Consider the following 18,273-nt stretch of genomic DNA (forward strand, 5'->3'; position numbering starts at 1 on the left):
GCCCTGGGTGCCAGAGACCCCTCGGGACAGGGACACAGCTCCAGGTCCCTGTGCTGGTGGCTGGGACAGCTTGGTGCCACCACCCAGAGACCCAAATTGGCATGGGTGGTGCCAGCAAGAGCTCCCAGCTGGCTTAGTGGCACCAACAGATCCCAGCTGGCATGGGTGGCATCACCACCAGACTCCAGCTGGCATGGGTGGCATCACCACCAGACCCCAGCTGGCATGGGTGGCATCACCACCAGACTCCAACTGGCATGGGTGGCACCACCAAGACCCAACAGCTGGCTCAGTGCCACCCCCAAGAGACCCCAGGTGGCTCAGTGCCACCAAGAGACTTTCATTGGCTTGGTGCCACCCCCAAGAGCCCCCAGGCTGGCTCAGTGCTGCCACCAACAGACCCCCATTAGCTTGGGTGGCACCCCCAAGAGCCCCCAGGCTGGCTCAGTGCCACCCCCAAGAGCCTCTTTCTTCCTGGATCTGCTCCTGGCAGTCCTCTCAGTGCCACCCAGGGGTTGTGGGGCCGGAGATGCCACCAAGGCCTGGCTGGAGCTCACCAACCCCGGGGCCGCCCTTGGCTGTCCCCTCCCTGCCCCCATGGCCTGGTTGGGTGCTGGTGGGGCAAAGAGGGAAGCCCAGAACAGAGTTGGGGACACCCACCCCCCACGCCGCGGGAGGAGGGCTTCCTCCCCCCTGCTGGCACCACCAAAGGGGGTGAGTGGCAGTCAGGAGTCCAAGGGTGGCACCCGAGTGTCCCCCAGGGTCCCCAGCTGCCAGCTCCTGCTGGGCTCCAGCTTCCCGCAGGGAAAAAGGGCCCCGAGGAGGGGGAGGGGCTGCAAAGCCTGACCAACCCACCCCAAAATCTCCTCCCCTCCTCTTCTTCTCCTCCTCCCGTCCTCCTCCTCCTCTCCTCCCCTTCCCTCCTCCTCCTCCCCTTCCCTCCTCCTCCTCCCCTTCCCTCCTCCTCCTCCCCTTCCCTCCTCCTCCTCCCCTTCCCTCCTCCTCCTCCCCTTCCCTCCTTTGCCTCCTCTCCTTCTCCTTTGCCTCCTCCTCCTTTTCCCCCTCCATCTCCACCTCTTCTCCATCTCCACCTCTCTTTCTCCTCCTCCCTCTCCTCTCCTCTCCTCCTCACGGAGCCCTGCTCCAGGCGAACTCGAGCAGCTTCTCCTCGGTGGGCACAATCCCCCGGGGCTGGGGGGGTGGTGATGGAAGGTTGGGAGGGGAGGGCAAAGAGGACCCCAGGGGGCTGTGGGTTTGGTTGTTGGTTGCTTGGTTGGTTGTTTTTCTTCTCCTTGTCGGGTGTCCACCATAGAAAGTTTCCAACCCTCGTTAAAATCCTCATTAAAAATGGGAAAAAAAAAACCCAAACCCCAAAAGGACACCAAAAAGAAGATCTCAGCCCAAGCCCTGTGCTGGCAAAGGTCCATGGCTTGAAGTCCTCCTTCCCTTGTTCACCTCCAGCCCTCCCCCCTCCCTATCCCCCCCTCCCCCCCAAAAAAACAACCCCAAAACAACCTCCCTCAAGTCCACCTCTGCTCCACGGCTCGGGAGGGGGAAGGGCAGGGGGGTGGTGGCTGAAAGTCCTGAGAGCCAACCTGGGGCGTCCCCCTCCCTCCCCTCCTTCTCCCCTTCCCCTCCTCCTCCTCCTCCTGCTGCGCAGCTGATCGCTGTTCCCTCTCCCTGCGGGCTCTTGGGCACAGAGGTCCTCCGGGCGGCTTCTTCCCTCGGGCAGGTCCTACTCCAGCCCCAGGCCGTAGTTGATGGCCTGCACCAGGCCGATGATCACAGGCTGCCAGGCCACCAGGTAGCGCAGCCAGTCCAGCAGCTGCCCGTAGAGGACGTGGGGACGCTCCCAGCTGGGCACCCCCAGGCTAAGGAAGGCACCGAGGGCAGCGCCGAGGGCAGGGGACGGCCGCGACCAAGCCCCGCGGCGGGGACGAGCGGGAGGCAGGGCCAGGGGAGGAGCAGAGGAGGACAAGGACCAAAGGAGGATGAGAAGGAGAGGACAAGGAGGAGGGGACCAGAGGATGAGGACAAGGAGGAGCAGAGGAGGACAGGGACCAAAGGAGGATGAGAAGGAGAGGACAAGGAGGAGGGGACCAGAGGATGAGGATAAGGAGGAGCAGAGGAGGACAGGGACCAAAGGAGGATGAGAAGGAGAGGACAAGGAGGAGGGGACCAGAGGATGAGGACAAGGAGGAGCCGAGGAGGACAGGGACCAAAGGAGGATGAGAAGGAGAGGACAAGGAGGAGGGGACCAGAGGATGAGGACAAGGAGGAGCAGAGGACAGGGACCAAAGGAGGATGAGAAGGAGAGGACAAGGAGGAGGGGACCAGAGGATGAGGACAAGGAGGAGCAGAGGAGAACAAGGACCAAAGGAGGATGAGAAGGAGAGGACAAGGAGGAGGGGACCAGAGGATGAGGACAAGGAGGAGCAGAGGAGGACAGGGACCAAAGGAGGATGAGAAGGAGAGGACAAGGAGGAGGGGACCAGAGGATGAGGACAAGGAGGAGCAGAGGACAGGGACCAAAGGAGGATGAGAAGGAGAGGACAAGGAGGAGGGGACCAGAGGATGAGGACAAGGAGGAGCAGAGGAGAACAAGGACCAAAGGAGGATGAGAAGGAGAGGACAAGGAGGAGGGGACCAGAGGATGAGGACAAGGAGGAGCAGAGGAGGACAGGGACCAAAGGAGGATGAGAAGGAGAGGACAAGGAGGAGGGGACCAGAGGATGAGGACAAGGAGGAGCAGAGGAGGACAAGGACCAAAGGAGGATGAGAAGGAGAGGACAAGGAGGAGTAGAGGAGAACAAGGACCAAAGGAGGATGAGAAGGAGAGGACAAGGAGGAGGGGACCAGAGGATGAGGACAAAAGGAGGAGCAGAGGAGGACCAAAAGGAGGAGCAGAGGAGGACCAAAAGGAGGAGCAGAGGAGGACCAAAAGGAGGAGCAGAGGAGGACCAAAAGGAGGAGCAGAGGAGGACCAAAAGGAGGAGCAGAGGAGGACCAAAAGGAGGAGCAGAGGAGGACCAAAAGGAGGAGCAGAGGAGGACCAGACAAGGACCAGAAGAGGAGGATGAGAATGAGATGACAAGGAGGAGGGGACCAGAGGATGAGGACAAGGAGGAGGGGACCAGAGGAGGAGGATGAGGATGGAGAGAGGATAAGGATGAGGGGACCAGAGGAGGAGGACAAGGAAGACCAGAGAAGGAGGAGGAAGAGACAAGGACCAGAAGAGGAGGATGAGAATGAAAGGACAAGGAAGAGGGGCCCAGAGGATGAGGACAAAAGGAGGAGCAGAGGAGGACAAAAGGAGGAGCAGAGGAGGACAAAAGGAGGAGCAGAGGAGGACAAAAGGAGGAGCAGAGGAGGACAAAAGGAGGAGCAGAGGAGGACAAAAGGAGGAGCAGAGGAGGACAAAAGGAGGAGCAGAGGAGGACAAAAGGAGGAGCAGAGGAGGACAAAAGGAGGAGCAGAGGAGGACAAAAGGAGGAGCAGAGGAGGAGGATGAGAATGAGAGGACAAGGAGGAGCGGAGGAGGACACAAGGAGGAGCGGAGGAGGACACAAGGAGGAGCGGAGGAGGACACAAGGAGGAGCGGAGGAGGACACAAGGAGGAGCGGAGGAGGACACAAGGAGGAGCGGAGGAGGAGGATGAGAATGAGAGGACAAGGAGGAGGGGACCAGATGAGAACACAAGGAGGACCAGAAGAGGAGGATGAGGGGACCAGAGGAGGAAGGCAAGGAGGAAGACAACAACCAGAGGAGGACTACAAGGACAAGGGGAGCAGAGCAGGAGGCCCAGGCCAAGGAGGCCCAAGGGCAGCTTGCTGTCCTCCAGGAGGAGAAAGGATACGGATTGCTGAACATCCTCTTGAGGTCAACCTTCTCCTTGCAGTAAGGACAGGTCTGCTTCTTGCCCACGATGCACCATCCCCGGATGCAGAACTCATGGAAGCTGGGAGGGCAGGGTTAAGGCCAACTGGAAGAGGGACAGCCAAGGGGACACCACCACCAGGCTGGAGGGCACCACCAAGCTTCAGCAAGGCCTCCCCAAGGCCTCCTCACCCAAGCTCCAGCGGCGGTTGAACAACTGTGGAGGTCCTGCCCCAGGAGCAACACCTCCCAGGAGCAGCCATGGAGGCCCTGTCCCAGGAGCAGCCATGGAGGTCCTGCCCCAGGAGCAACACCTCCCAGGAGCAGCCATGGAGGCCCTGTTCCAGGAGCAACACCTCCCAGGAGCAGCCATGGAGGCCCTGTTCCAGGAGCAACACCTCCCAGGAGCAGCCATGGAGGCCCTGTTCCAGGAGCAACACCTCCCAGGAGCAGCCATGGAGGCCCTGTCCCAGGAGCAGCCATGGAGGTCCTGCCCCAGGAGCAACACCTCCCAGGAGCAGCCATGGAGGCCCTGTCCCAGGAGCAACACCTCCCAGGAGCAGCCATGGAGGCCCTGTTCCAGGAGCAACACCCCCCAGGAGCAGCCATGGAGGCCCTGTCCCAGGAGCAACACCTCCCAGGAGCAGCCATGGAGGCCCTGTCCCAGGAGCAACACCCCCCAGGAGCAGCCATGGAGGCCCTGTCCCAGGAGCAACACCCCCCAGGAGCAGCCATGGAGGCCCTGTCCCAGGAGCAACACCCCCCAGGAGCAGCCATGGAGGCCCTGCCCCAGGAGCAACACCTCCCAGGAGCAGCCATGGAGGCCCTGTCCCAGGAGCAGCCATGGAGGCCCTGTCCCAGGAGCAGCCATGGAGGCCCTGTCCCAGGAGCAACACCTCCCAGGAGCAGCCATGGAGGCCCTGTCCCAGGAGCAGCCATGGAGGCCCTGTCCCAGGAGCAACACCTCCCAGGAGCAGCCATGGAGGCCCTGTCCCAGGGCACCACCACAGGGAACACCATGAGGATTTATCACCTCCTCACCCCTTGGACCACCCCAGGGACCACCATGGGGATCCACCAACTCCTCACCCAGCCACACATTCCCCCCCGACCTCCACAAGCAGCCCCAGGGGAGGTGATGCCAAGGCTGGAAGCCACCAAGGGCAGGCTGCTGGGACCAGGCCAGTTGGCAGCTCTCCAGCCCAGCCTAGAGTGGTTAAATTTAGAGTCCCTCAGGTGACCTATGCTCAGGTCCAGCTTGGAAACCACCTCCCAGCAGCAGAGGACATCCCACAGCTGAGTCACTGCCAGATAAAAACCCCCTTGAGGTGCCAGGAAGGGTGGGGAGGGCTTGAGGAACATCAAAGAGGACCTTCAGCATGGCTCAAGCTGCTGGGAAGGGTTGGGTTGGGTCATGGCAGGAGCTTGGAGAAGCCACAGGAGCTCCTGAGCAAGGAGGAAGCTCGCTGGGCTCTGGTGGCTGGGGTCAGGCTGGGGGGGTAGGCACAGGGAGTTCCTGGTGCCAGGGGCAGGTGGCTGGAACAGGAGGTCCTCAACCCCAACCTCCTGCTCCCCAACCTCCTGCCCCCCAACTCCACCCCATCACTAGGGGGATGGTTGGCTCAGGAGGTCCTTAACTCCAACCCCCCCATCAGGAAGGGCTCTTTCTGGTCCCAAGGGCAGGTGGTTGGCTCAGGAGGGCCTTAACTCCAACCTCCAGCTCCCCAACCCCAGCCTCCTGCTCCCCAAGCCCAGCCCCACCACCAGGAAGGGCTTTTCCTGTGCCCAGAGGGAGAAGGTTGGCTCAGGAGGGCCTTAACTCCAACCTCCAGCTCCCCAGCTCCAGCCTCCTGCTCCCCAACCCCAGCCCCACCACCAGGAAGGGCTTTTCCTGTGACCAAAGGAAGAAGGTTGGCTCAGGAGGTCCTTAACTCCAACCTCCAGCTCCCCAACCCCAACCTCCAGGTCTGTAACTCCAGCCCACCATCAGGAAGAGCTTTCCCTGGTCCCAAGGGCAGGTGGTTGGCTCAGGAGGACCTTAACCCTAACCTCCAGCTCCCCAGTCCCACCACCAGGAAGGGCTTTTCCTGTGCCCAGAGGAAGAAGGTTGGCTGAGGAGGTCCTTAACTCCAATCTCCATCTCCCCAACTCCAATCTCCAGCTCCCCAACCCCAGCCTCCTGCTGCCCAACCCCACCACCAGGAAGGGCTTTTCCTGTGCCCAAAGGAAGAAGGTTGGCTCAGAAGCTCTTTAACTCCAGCCTCCTGCTCCCCAGCCCCAACCCTACCACCAGGAAGGAATTTTCCTGTGCCCAATGGAAGAAGGTTGGCTCAGGAGGTCCTTAACTCCAACCCCCTGCTCCCCAACCCCAGCCTCCTGCTCCCCAACCCCAGCCTCCTGCTCCCCAACCCCAGCCTCCTGCTCCCCAGCCACAACCCTACCACCAGGAAGGGCTTTTCCTGTGCCCAAAGGAAGAAGGTTGGCTCAGGAGCTCCTTAACTCAGCCTCCTGCTCCCCAACCCCAGCCTCCTGCTCCCCAACCCCAGCCTCCTGCTCCCCAGCTCCCCAGCTCCCCTCTCTGCCCTCAGGAAGGGCTTTCCCCTGGAGGCAGGCCCCCAGGGGCAGGAGGATACACGTGGTTGCAGGAGAGCCTGTAGGTGTTCTCCAGGATGCCTTCCTCGTTGACGTCCACCAGGATCTGCTGGCCGCAGACGGCGCAGACGCTGTCCGAGAGGTGCTTGGTCGGCATCCCAGAGGCACTGTAGAACTGAGCAGGCCCACGGTGGGGACGGCCACAGGGCACCTCCCCCACCCCCCACCCAGGGCCACCTCAGCCTCAAGCAGGGGCTGAGGGAGCCCAAGTCCAAGCTGGGACAGCCCTTTTGGGGTTAACAAGCTTGAAACGGGGCCTGGCGGTGGGGAGAGGGCAGAGAGAGGGAAGGAGAGGAGGGGGGAAAGGAGGGAGCCAGAGGGGCAACTGAGGTAGGGGATGGAGGTGAGGGGAGGACAAGCTGAAGGTCACAGGCTTCATAGTCATGGAATGGGTTGGAGAACACCTTGAAGGTGATGGAGGCCAAGCATGGCCCCAGCACTGCCCCAGCACCACCACCACAGGGCCCTCAGCACCACAGCTCCCCAACCCCTCCAGCCATGGGGACTCCACCACTGCCCTGGGCAGCTGCCACAGGCCTGGGCACCCCTCAAGGGGCACCAATTGCTCCTCAGGGCCAAGCTCAACCTGCCCTGCCACAGCCTGAGGCCATCTCCTCTTGGCCCAGCCCTCAGGAGCAGCCCTTGAGCCCCAGCTGGCTGCAAGCTGCTCTCAGGGAGCTGCAGAGAGCCACAAGGTCTCCCCTCAGCCTCCTCTGCTGCAGCCTCAACCCCCCCAGGGCCCTCAGCTGCTCCTCACAACTTCTCCAGAGCCTTCTCCTCCTTCCCCAGACCCCTCCCCAGCTTCCTTGCCCTGCTCTGGCCCTGCCCCAGCCCTCAAGGTCCTCCTGGCAGGGAGGGCCCAACCCTGCCCCCAGGATCAAGTCCAGGAGAGCTCAGGAGAAGCACAGCAGCCTCCTCAAGGCTCATCCCATTCAGAGGAGGCTTTGCCACATTCCGGATCCTCCCCACGGTGGTGGTGGCCTCTTGGCTGGTGGAGACTCACCCCAATGGTGGAGGCCATATAGTCTGCACACATCTCAGCAAAGTCCCTCTCCAGCACCCCATAGTAGAGGCCATAGAAGAGGAGGGAGATGCCAAAGTCCATTGCATCTTCTGGCTTGATCCTGCAGCAGAAGACATCCAAACAACATCACCAGGGTGGGGGTAAGGTGGGGGCAAAGCAGCACCACAGCCAGGGGAGGGGTTGGAAGCTCTCCACAGGAGGAGGCTCCACAGCCTCTCTGGGCAGCCTGCTCCAGGCCTCTCCAGCAGCCTCACCCCAACCAAGTTGCTCCTGCTGGCACCTCCTGCCTGCCCCTTGGTGCCCCTTGAGCCCTGGGCACCCCTCAGCAGATGCCAGCCCCAGGCTCTTGCCCCCCACAGCTCCTTGAGCTCTTGCTGAGCATTGCTCAGCTCCCCTCTGGGGCTGCTCTGCTCCAGCCTCAGCAGCAGCCCCCAGGGCCCTCAGCTGCTCCTCACAACTTCTCCAGGCCCTTTCCCTCCTTCCCCAGACCCTTCCCCACCTTTGTTGTCCTCCCCTAGCCCTCAGCCTCCCCTGGACTCTCTCCAGCAGTTGCCAGGCTCTGCCCTGGGCAGCCCAGCACTGGCCTCAGCCCTGCAGCTGTGGCCTCCCCAGGGCAGAGCAGAGGGGCAGCAGAACCTCCCTGCCCCTGCTGCTGCCCACACTCTGCTCCATGCCCCCCAGGGCACCTTTGGCCTCCCCCAGGTCACCTTGCTAGCTCCTGGGAACCTCCTTGTGGCCCTTGAGGCCCCAACATCTCCAGCCAGGAGAAGGTCAAGCCTGGAGACCCCAACATCTCCAGCCAGGGGAAGATCAAGCCTTGAGGAGCAGCAGCTCCAGCCAGGAGAAGATCAAGCCTGGAGGAGCAGCAACTCCAGCCAGGAGAAGATCAAGCCTGGAGGAGCAGCAGCTCCAGCCAGGAGAAGGTCAAGCCTGGAGGAGCAGCAGCTCCAGCCACAAGACCATCCCTTGAGGACCTAATACCTCCCCCCTGGCCCTCCCAGGGAGGAGAGGCCATGCCCAGAATGACCTCCTCCAGCAGCTGTCCAAGCCAAGGGCTATTGCCATGAAGCCATGGCCACTATCTTCTCCTGCTTGAGGTCCTCCACCTCCCAGCCCCTCCCAGGAGCTGGAAGCCACCTGAGATGTCCTCACCTGAACAACAAGTTGAGGCCAAAGAGGGTGAACATCACAGCCATGTAGCCCACGATGCCTGTGGCATAGCTGATCTTGTAGATCAGGAGGAACCATTTGTAGACCAACCTGAGGAGGAGAAGGAACCCAAGGAGGTCAGGAGCCAGCATGAAGACAATCCATTTCACCACCCACCCCCTAGAGTAGAACTGCTTCTGCTTCTCCTGAAGGAGACCAGCTCCAGAAGGTCCTGGAAGGAGCCAGGAGGGACAACTGAGGTAGAGGATGGAGGTGAGGGGAGGACAAGCTGAAGGTCACAGGCTTCATACAGTCATGGAATGGTCTGGGTTGGAGAACACCTTGAAGGTGATGGAGGCCAAGCATGGCCCCAGCACTGTCCCAGCACCACCACCACAGGGCCCTCAGCACCACAGCTTCCCAACCCCTCCAGCCATGGGGACTCCACCACTGCCCTGGGCAGCTGCCACAGGCCTGGGCACCCCTCAAGGGGCACCAATTGCTCCTCAGGGCCAAGCTCAACCTCCCCTGCCACAACCTGAGGCCATCTCCTCTTGGCCCAGCCCTCAGGAGCAGCCCTTGAGCCCCAGCTGGCTTCAAGCTGCTCTCAGGGAGCTGCAGAGAGCCACAAGGTCTCCCCTCAGCCTCCTCTGCTGCAGCCTCAACCCCCCCAGGGCGCTCTGCTGCTCCTCACAACTTCTCCACAGCCTTCTCCTCCTTCCCCAGACCCCTCCCCAGCTTCCTTGCCCTTCTCTGGTCCTGCTCCAGCCCTCAAGCTCCTCCTGGCAGGGAGGTTCCAACCCTGCCCCCAGGCTTGCAGCTGTGGGCTCCCCAGTGCCCAGCCCAGGGGCACAATCCCTGCCCTGCTCCTGCTGCCCACCCCATTGCTGCTCCAGCCCAGGCTGCTGCTGCCCTCCTTGCCCACCTGGGCACCCCCTGGCTCCTCTCCAGCCTCTGACACCAACCCCCCCAGGGCCTTTCCCCCCCAGGCACTTCCCAGCCCCTCTGCCCCCAGCCTGGAGCCTTCCTGGGCTTGCTGTGCCCCAGGGGTAGGTCTCAGCCCTTGGCCTCAGTGCCCTCATGCCAGGTCACTTCCCAGGGCCATCAGAGCTTCATGCTCCTCATTCAAGCCCCAGGCCTGCAGCTGCCAGGGGCTGCTCATGGCCTTCACTTCCCAGCCCCAAACCTTGGCATCTCCAGATGCCCCAAGCACCTGGATTCCATGCCAGGAATGCCCTTGGTGATGCCACCAGCCCCCCAAGGGTAGCTCTCCAGGTCCCTCAGGTCTCAGGCTGGCCACCAACAGGTGGTCCAACACCCCCACAGTTCAAGGCAGAGGAGGTGGGGGAGAGAGGTCCTCCAGCCTGGTTAACCTTGAGGGTGAGGAGCTGCCCTCCTCCAGAGGCTCAGGAGCCCTGTACCCACCTGGGGGTTGTCTGTACCAGAGGTTTCCTGGTTGCCCTGAAGGTGACAAAAGCTGTGACAGCTGAGAAGAGGACCCAGATGACCAGGAACCTCCACCAGTTGAGCTTGATGGTGAAGTAGAGGGGCACCACCCACATCTGGAAGAGGGTCACCATCTGCAGGGACAGAAGGAAAGGGTTTGGGAGACCCCAGACACCTCCTGCTGGACCTTCTCCTGCCACCCTCCAACAGCTTGGGAAGAGCACCAGGACACCCAAGAAGGTTTGGGTGGTGACAGCCTCAGAGCTTGGCCAAGGAAGCAAAGAGCTGGAAGGAGAACACAGAGGAGACCCCTCCAGAGGAAGGCAGAGAAGATGATCCACCTGAGGCTGTCCTCAGGTGGCTTTGGTCTTGCCAGAGGCCCACATCAGACTCATCTCTGCCCCATCAACCTCCTTGGGTGGTGGAGCTGAGCCCCTGTGGTGCTCTGCTGGGGAAGTGGTGGAAGCTGGGGCTGAAGGTTGAAGGTCAGGCAGGATGAAAGGAGCAGGAAGGAAGATAAGGAAGGAAGGAAGGGTGAGGCTGGCTCAGGGGGCACCAGCAGGAGGCTTCTCAGCAAGGGCCTGGTCCTCAAACTCAGGCTGCAGGCAACAAGAAGCTCTCAGTGCTGAGGGAATCGTGGAAGGGGTTGGGCTGAAGGCACCTTCAAGGTCATGGAGTCATGGAATGGGTTGGAGGCACCTTCCAAGGTGAAGGAATCATGGAATGGGCTGGAGGCACCTTCCAAGGTCATGGAAGCATGGAATGGGTTGGGTTGGAGGCACCTTCAAGGTCATGGAATGAGTTAGGTTGGAGGCACCTTCAAGGTCATGGAATGGGCTAGGGTGAAGGCAGTTTCAAGGTCATGGAAGCCTAGAAGGGGTTGGGTTGAAGGCACCTTCCAAGCTCACCCAGCCCAAGCCCCCTGCAGCCAGCAGGGACAGCCCCAAGCAGAGCTCAGAGCCCCAAACCCCCTGCCCTGGGCTGCTGCCAGCCAGGGGGCAGCTCCCAGCTCTCTGCCTGACCTCAACCAGGCTCTCCCCAGCCTCAGCATCAAAACTGATTGTGGCCTTGGGTAAGCTGCTGCTGAGGTGTCCACAGATGGAGCAACTTTTGGAGCCCCTCAGAAACACAATGGCCAAGAGCAGGGCAGGGATTGTGCCCCTGGGCTGGGCACTGGGGAGCCCACAGCTGCAAGCCTGGGGGCAGGGTTGGGCAAATCCCTTCCAGAAGGACCTCAAGGGCTGGGGCAGGGCCAGAGCAGGGCAAGGAAGTTGGGGAGGGGTCTGGGGAAGGAGAAGAAGGCTGTGGAGAAGTTGTGAGGAGCAGCTGAGGGCCCTGGGGAGGTTGAGGCTGCAGCAGAGGAGGCTGAGGGGAGACCTTGTGGCTCTCTGCAGCTCCCTGAGAGCAGCTTGCAGCCAGCTGGGGCTCAAGGGCTGCTCCTGAGGGCTGGGCCAAGAGGAGATGGCCTCAGGTTGTGGCAGGGGAGGTTGAGCTTGGCCCTGAGGAGCAACTGGTGCCCCTTGAGGGGTGCCCAGGCCTGTGGCAGTCTGCCCAGGGCAGTGGTGGAGTCCCCATGGCTGGAGGGGTTGGGAAGCTGTGGAGCTGTGGTGCTTCGCCCCCAGCGAGGAGCAAAACCCTGCTGGGAAGCCAAAGGACATCTCCAGAGGGACCAAGGAGGAGGCCCTGGGAGGCCACTCACGTTGTAGGAGCGAGGATGTCTCTGCTTCCACTGCACCAGGAGCAGCTGAGCCACCACCAAGGTGGCAATGAGGATGAGAACCATCTCTGCGTGCATGGCCTCGTGGCCTCGGTGCTTGGCATGCATCCGGGCGTGCTCCACCCTGCCAGCGGGGAGAGAAACAGCTCCTGACCATGGCCCAACCACCACCAGCCAGCTCCACCCTGCCAGGGGGGAGAGAAACAGCTCCTGGCCATGGCCCAACCATCACCAGTGGTGGCTTTGAGCTGTGAGGACTTCCAAGGTGAAGAGCATGGTTCAACCTATGCCACCCAGCAGCTGGTCCAGAGCCCCAGGGAGGTGAAGCCTCCTCCTGGTCCTCCAGAGCCCCAGGGAGGTGAAGCCTCCTCCAGCCTGGAGAATCCACTTGGCAAAGAGGGAAGAGACCCTCAGAGGTCCTCTTCTCCAACCTCCCTGGGACATTTCCAAGCAGAGGAGGTCAAAGCAAGTCCAAGGCAGCTGAGGCCTCCCCTGTGGCAGCAGCCCCCAGGGGTGGGGGTTTGTCCTCTCCAGGGGGGAGCTTCAAGCACTGGGTGACCTCCTCCAGCCCAGACTCACCTCCAGCGCTCCTCTGGGGACAAGTGGGAGAGGTCAACCTGGGCAAGGAAGAAGAAAGCAGCTGCTGGAGATCAGGGAGAAGGCCTCCATCCCTCAGCACCATCTCCTGGAGGGCCTCCAAGCCTCAGCACCCCCACCCAGGGGACCTCCACCCTCAGCACCACCCCCCAGGTGTCCTCCAGCCTCAGCACCACCATCAAGAAGGCCTCCAACATCACCAACCCAACCCCACCAGGGCCACCATACCAAGTCCCCAGGGGCCATGGCCACACATTTCTTGACCCCCTCCACGGGTGGGGACTCCACCACCTCCTTGGGCAGCCTCTGCCCACTCAGAGCTCCCTGAGGGACATCAAGAACCCCCAAACCCAACTGCTCTGAGTGGCTGAGGGGTCCCAGAAGGTCCTGAGGTCTCCCTGGGGTCAGCCCAGGGAGACACAAACACAGAGAAAGCCAAAGAGTTCCCCGGACTTTGGAACCTGGAGAGCAAAGAGTGGCCCAGGGTGGGCAAGGAGGGCAGCAGCAGCCTGGGCTGGAGCAGCAATGGGGTGGGCAGCAGGAGCAGGGCTGGGATTGTGCCCCTGGGCTGGGCACTGGGGAGCCCACAGCTGCAAGCCTGGGGGCAGGGTTGGGCAACTCCCTGCCAGGAGGAGCTCGAGGGCTGGGGCAGGGCCAGAGCAGGGCAAGGAAGCTGGGGAGGGGTCTGGGGAAGGAGGAGAAGGCTGTGGAGAAGTTGTGAGGAGCAGCTGAGAGCCCTGGGAGGGTTGAGGCTGCAGCAGAGGAGGGATCTTGGGTCCTTTGGGGAGGCCTTGGGGTCCTTTGGGAGAGATCCCTGGAGAGGTTTGGAAGGTGTGGAGCTGAGGGCCATGGGGGGGATGTGGTGCTGGGGCAGTGCTGGGGCCATGCTTGGCCTCCATCACCTCCAAGCTCTCTCCCACCCCACCCCAAGCCACCACTCCACCACCACCTGGTGTCCATCTCTGATGCCAACCTCACTGACTGGCACCACTCAGAGCCTGGAGGCCTGCAGGCAGCTCCAGCTTCACCCCTGGGCTGGGACCACAGCCCTGCCTAGGATCCCTCTAGGCTGCCATCCTCATCCTCCAAGGGGAGCTGCTGCTGCTGGCCCTGTTCCTCCAGCCTCAGGTGTCCTCCCAGGAGACAATTCCTCCTTCCTGGGCCTGCAGGAGAGGCCCTGCAGCAGGCAGCTCCCAAAATAGCTCTGCTGAGGCCACCAGGAGGTGACAGAAGGGTAGGAGGGATCCTGTGACCCACTTGGCAGAGCAACCACCTCAGCATGGGCATTGCCCTTAACTCCTTCCCACTTCCACCTTCTTCTTCTCCTCCTCCTTCTCCACCTTCTCCTCCTCCTCCACTGTTTCTCCTCCTCTGCCTTCTCCTTCTCCACCTTCTCCTCCTCCTCCACTGTTTCTCCTCCTCCTCCACATCCTCCCTCTCCTCATCCTCCCACTCCTCCTTCTCCTTCTTCTCCACCTTCACCTCCTCCATCTCCACCTCATTCTCCTCCACCTTCTCTTCCTCCACATCCTCCACCTTCTCTTCCTCTGCCTCCATCCCCTACTCCTCTTCCACTGCCTTCTCCTCCTCCTCCTCCAGCTCCTCCTCCTCCAACTCCCCCTCTTCCACCTTGTTTCTCCTCCTCCACCCCCTCCTCCTCTTTCTCCATGTCCTCCTCCACCTCATCCTCCTCCCCCTCTCCTCCTCCTGCACCTCCTCTTCCACCTCCACCACCTTCTGTTTCTCCTCCTCTGCTTTCTCCTCTTCCTCCTCCACCTTCTCTTCCACCGCCGCCTTCTCCTTCTCCTCATCCTCTTCCACCTCATCCTCCTCCACCACCACCTTCTCCACCACCTCCACCCTCTCCTCCTCCTCCACCTCCTCCTCTGCCTTCTGTTTCTCCTCCTCCACCTCCTCTTCCACCTTCTCTTCCCTCTCCTCCTCCTCTTCCACCTCCAGCTCCTCTGCCTCCTGTTTCTCCTCCTCCGCCTTCTCCTCCTCTTCCACCTTCTCCTTCTCTGCCTCCTCCACCTTGTTTCTCCTCCTCCCCTCCTCCTTCTCTTCCTCCCCTCCTCCTCCTCCTCCCCTCCTCCTCCTCCCCTACTCCTTCTTCTCCCCTCCTCCTCCTCCCCTCCTCCTCCTTCTCCCCTCCTCCTCCTTCTCTCCTCCTCCTCCTTCCCTCCTCCTCCTCCTCTTTCCCCTCCCTCCCCCTCCTCCTTCCCCTCCCTCCCTCCTCCTCCTCCTTCCCCTCCCTCCCTCCTCCTCCTCCCCCTCCCTCCCTCCTCCTCCTCCTTCCCCTCCCTCCCTCCTCCTCCTCCTTCCCCTCCCTCCCTCCTCCTCCCCTCCTCCTCCTCCCTCCCTCCTCCTTCTCCTTCCCTCCTCCTCCTCCTTCCCTCCTCCTCCCCTCCTCCTCCCCTCTTCCTCCCTCTCCTCCTCCCCTTCTCCTCCCTCTCCTCCTCCCCTTCTCCTCCCTCTCCTCCTCCCCTCTTCCTCCCTCTCCTCCTCCCCTCTTCCTCCCTCTCCTCCTCCCCTCTTCCTCCCTCTCCTCCTCCCCTCTTCCTCCCTCTCCTCCTCCCCTCTTCCTCCCTCTCCTCCTCCCCTCTTCCTCCCTCTCCTCCTCCCTCTCCTCCTCCCCTCTTCCTCCCTCTCCTCCTCCCCTCTTCCTCCCTCTCCTCCTCCCCTCTTCCTCCCTCTCCTCCTCCCCTCTTCCTCCCTCTCCTCCTCCCCTCTTCCTCCCTCTCCTCCTCCCCTCTTCCTCCCTCTCCTCCTCCCCTCTTCCTCCCTCTCCTCCTCCCTCTCCTCCTCCCTCTCCTCCTCCCTCTCCTCCTCCCCTCTTCCTCCCTCTCCTCCTCCCCTCTTCCTCCCTCTCCTCCTCCCCTCTTCCTCCCTCTCCTCCTCTCTTCCTCCCTCTCCTCCTCTCTTCCTCCCTCTCCTCCTCTCTTCCTCCCTCTCCTCCTCCCCTCCTCCCTCTCCTCCTCCCCTCCTCCCTCTCCTCCTCCCCTCCTCCCCTCTTCCGCCCTCCCCTCCTCCCCTCTTCCGCCCTCTCCTCCTCCCCTCTTCCTCCCTCTCCTCCTCCCCTCCTCCTCCCTCTCCTCCTCATCCTTCTCCCCTTTTCCTCCTTCTCATCCCCCACCTCCACCTTCTCCTCCCAAAGACAACAACATTGCCTCCCTGATGGAGTCCCCAGGCTTGGGCTCCTCCTCTGGGAAAGCTTTGGGGTCTTCCTTTTGGGAGGAGCTTTGACTCCTTCTCTCTGCAGATCTCAGGGTCCTCCTTTGCAGGGCTCCTGGACTCCTCTTTGGGGAGGTCTTGGACTCCTCCTCTGGGGGGATCCCTGCAGGTGTTTGCAAGCTGTGCAGCTGTGCTGAGGAGGGCCATGGGGGGGTGGTGCTGGGGCAGTGCTGAGGCCATGTTTGGCCTCCATCACTTCCAAGATCTCCACCCTGACCCATTCCATGCAGACCAACAACTTCAATCCTCTCTTCCTCCTCCCTCTAACACACCACAAGGGACAGCCCAGAGCCATCAGCTTGACTCAAGCAGATCCCCCTCAGAAGAAGACTCCAAGACTTCCCCAGAAGAGAACTCCCAAGATCCCCCCAAAAAGAGGACCCCAAGAGCTGCTCCTGCCCTCACACCCCTCCATCACTCCCAACCCCTCCCAGCTGAGAAGTGGCAGCACAAAGTGCTTTAGCTGGGACCAAAGTCCAGCTCCCTGCTCAGACACCTGCTGGAAGAAGCTCAGCATTGCTCTCCAAGCTTCCAGCCCCATCCTGACCTCAGCCCAGTGATGGCCACCAGGGGCATGGCCAAGAGGAAGCATCCCCTGCTAGGAGGACATCAAACATGGCCTGGCCTGGAACACCTGGAGAGGATGGCCAGGGTGGCCAGAGTGGGGCCAGGGGTGGTGGAGGAGGAGGAAGTCACCAAAGTTCTGTCAGAGGTGTGGAGGAGGACACCAAGGTGGGGTCAGAGTGATGGAAGAAGAGGAGGAAGACAGCAGTGTGGTGCCAATGTGGTAGAGGAGGAAGACAACCTGGCCAGGGGTGGTGGTGGAGGAGGAGGAGAAGCAGCTGAAGATGTCCATTGCAAGCTAGAGCCTAACCTCCAGCTGGTGGCCAGAGGGCTCTGAGCTGTGTCCAGCAAGCCCCAGGAGCATCAGGCTGGAGAGGAAGGGGCTGGGCTGCCTGGCCCCTGCCGGCCCCTGCCCCCCAGCATGGGAGCAGCTCCACCTCTGTGAGCAAACCTGGGCTGGGCTCTCCCCAGCCTCAAGCTAAAGCTCTCCTTCAGGGGGGACTGGAAGCAGGTCCCCCAGCAGCTGCTGAGGGTCCTGCCAAGGCTGGGGAGGAAAGCAGCAAGTGCAAGAGCTGAGAAGAGCTGCGAGAGCAGCTTGGAGAGCAAGCAGCAGCCGGGGGCAGGCAGGCAGCCGGGGGGCAGGGGGCAGCGGTTGGTGAGGTCACCTCCCTGGCCCCTAGCAACTGCCAGCCAAGCGTCCCAGCTGCCCTCCTCTCCCTCAGCCCTGCCTGCAGGGAGCTCCAGCGGCTCCAGCCAGCCAACTTGCTCCAAGGCAAGCTCCGAGGCCAAGCGGCTGGGAAGCCGAAGGCAGCGAGTCGGGAGGGGAAGCAGCGAAAGCATCTCCCTGTGCTCAGCAGCTGCCAGGCCACCGCTGCAGGCTCTGCGGGACCCCTCCTGCCGGTACAGCCCAGCTCCTCCTGCCCTTGCCCAGGGCCTCCCAAGCCCTCCCGGGGACCCTCCAGCCCCCCAGCACTCCTTCTGCCAGGGCCCCTCAAGGTCCCCCTGCCCCCGGCCCCTTCGCAAGCCCCCAGAGCTCTCCAGCCCCAGGGAGCTGCAGGCTCCCCCCGCCCCAGGGACCCCCCACGTCCCCCTGCCCCCGGCCCCTTCGCCAGCTGCCAGCAGCCTCCTGGCCCGGGGCCGCCTCTCTGCCTCTCCCCCAAAGGCCTTCGGCAGCTCCCAGGACCCCCCTGCCACAGGGACCCCCCCGAAGTCCTCCTAGCCCAGGGAGCCTCAGCCTTAACGCTCCCCGGAGCCCAAACGTCCGCCAACTGCCGGCGCCTCGGCCGCTGCCTTCCCTTGCTCCAGGAGCTCCGGAGCCCCCCCAGCGCCCACCCCGACTCCTGTGCCCCCCCCCAGTCCCAGCGCCCCCCAGGGCCTGCCGCTGCCCCCCGCTCCCCTCTCCCACCGAGCCCCCAGCGCTCCCTCCGCCCAACCCCGCGCCTCAGCCGCCCCTTCCCCGCTCCTGAGTGGGCCCTCAGCCCGGCCCGGCCCCCGGAGCAGACGCGACCCCCCGCTACCTCCTCCACATCGCGCTCCCCGGGGCCTCCAACCTCCACTTCTAGCACCGCCGCCATCTTCACCCCCCCCCCCCCCCCCCAGGCCGGCCCTAGCGGCCAGCTCGTTCCGCCGCCCTCCGCCAATCACCGTCCAGACCGCCGCAGCGCCAACCAATCGCTACGCGCGCTGTGCCTGGACAAGCAATCAGGGGCGAGGAGGGGCGGGACAAGCCGCAGAGGCGCCTCTTCAGGGCTGGAGGGCAGGGGCGAGCTGTCACGGCTAGGGCTCCTCTGCCATTTCCCGCCGCGGAGCGGGACGCACAATCGCTGCCGCAGGGCTCGGCCGTAGCGGCCGCCTAGCGCCCTTGGGTTGTGACCGTCAGGATTCCCTGGTGGTCTCCTTCTCCCGCCCCATCGGCCGTTCCCGCCGCCTCTTGACGCTGCTGCTCCAGCAGCGCCCATGGCAAACGGTGCCTTAGGGCGGGCGGTGCCGAGGCGCTGCTGGGGGGAACTACGTATCC

At 62.8% G+C, this 18,273-nt stretch overlaps 1 protein-coding gene across 2 annotated transcripts; it reads right to left on the reverse strand.

Moving 5' to 3' along the window:
• Positions 1–1,253: 1,253 nt before the first annotated feature.
• Positions 1,254–17,832, reverse strand: RNF121 (ring finger protein 121). Of its 2 annotated transcripts, none has more exons than XM_068169671.1 (9): positions 17,774–17,832; positions 12,444–12,481; positions 11,847–11,988; positions 10,127–10,281; positions 8,705–8,812; positions 7,532–7,652; positions 6,510–6,643; positions 3,857–3,958; positions 1,254–1,856 (listed from the first exon to the last, which is right to left on the reverse strand). In XM_068169671.1, exons 1-9 carry the CDS (start codon positions 17,828–17,830, stop codon positions 1,736–1,738), a joined length of 978 nt encoding a protein of 325 aa, XP_068025772.1. In that variant the 5' UTR covers positions 17,831–17,832; the 3' UTR covers positions 1,254–1,735. The 2 variants fall into 2 exon arrangements, with proteins under 2 accessions (XP_068025772.1, XP_068025773.1); XM_068169672.1 differs by having other exon boundaries at positions 1,254–1,867.
• Positions 17,833–18,273: the final 441 nt, after the last annotated feature.

This window comes from Melanerpes formicivorus, unplaced genomic scaffold (assembly GCF_026170545.1).
Source record: "Melanerpes formicivorus ecotype bairdi unplaced genomic scaffold, bMelFor1.0.p_v2 SCAF_209, whole genome shotgun sequence".
Classification (NCBI taxonomy): domain Eukaryota; kingdom Metazoa; phylum Chordata; class Aves; order Piciformes; family Picidae; genus Melanerpes; species Melanerpes formicivorus.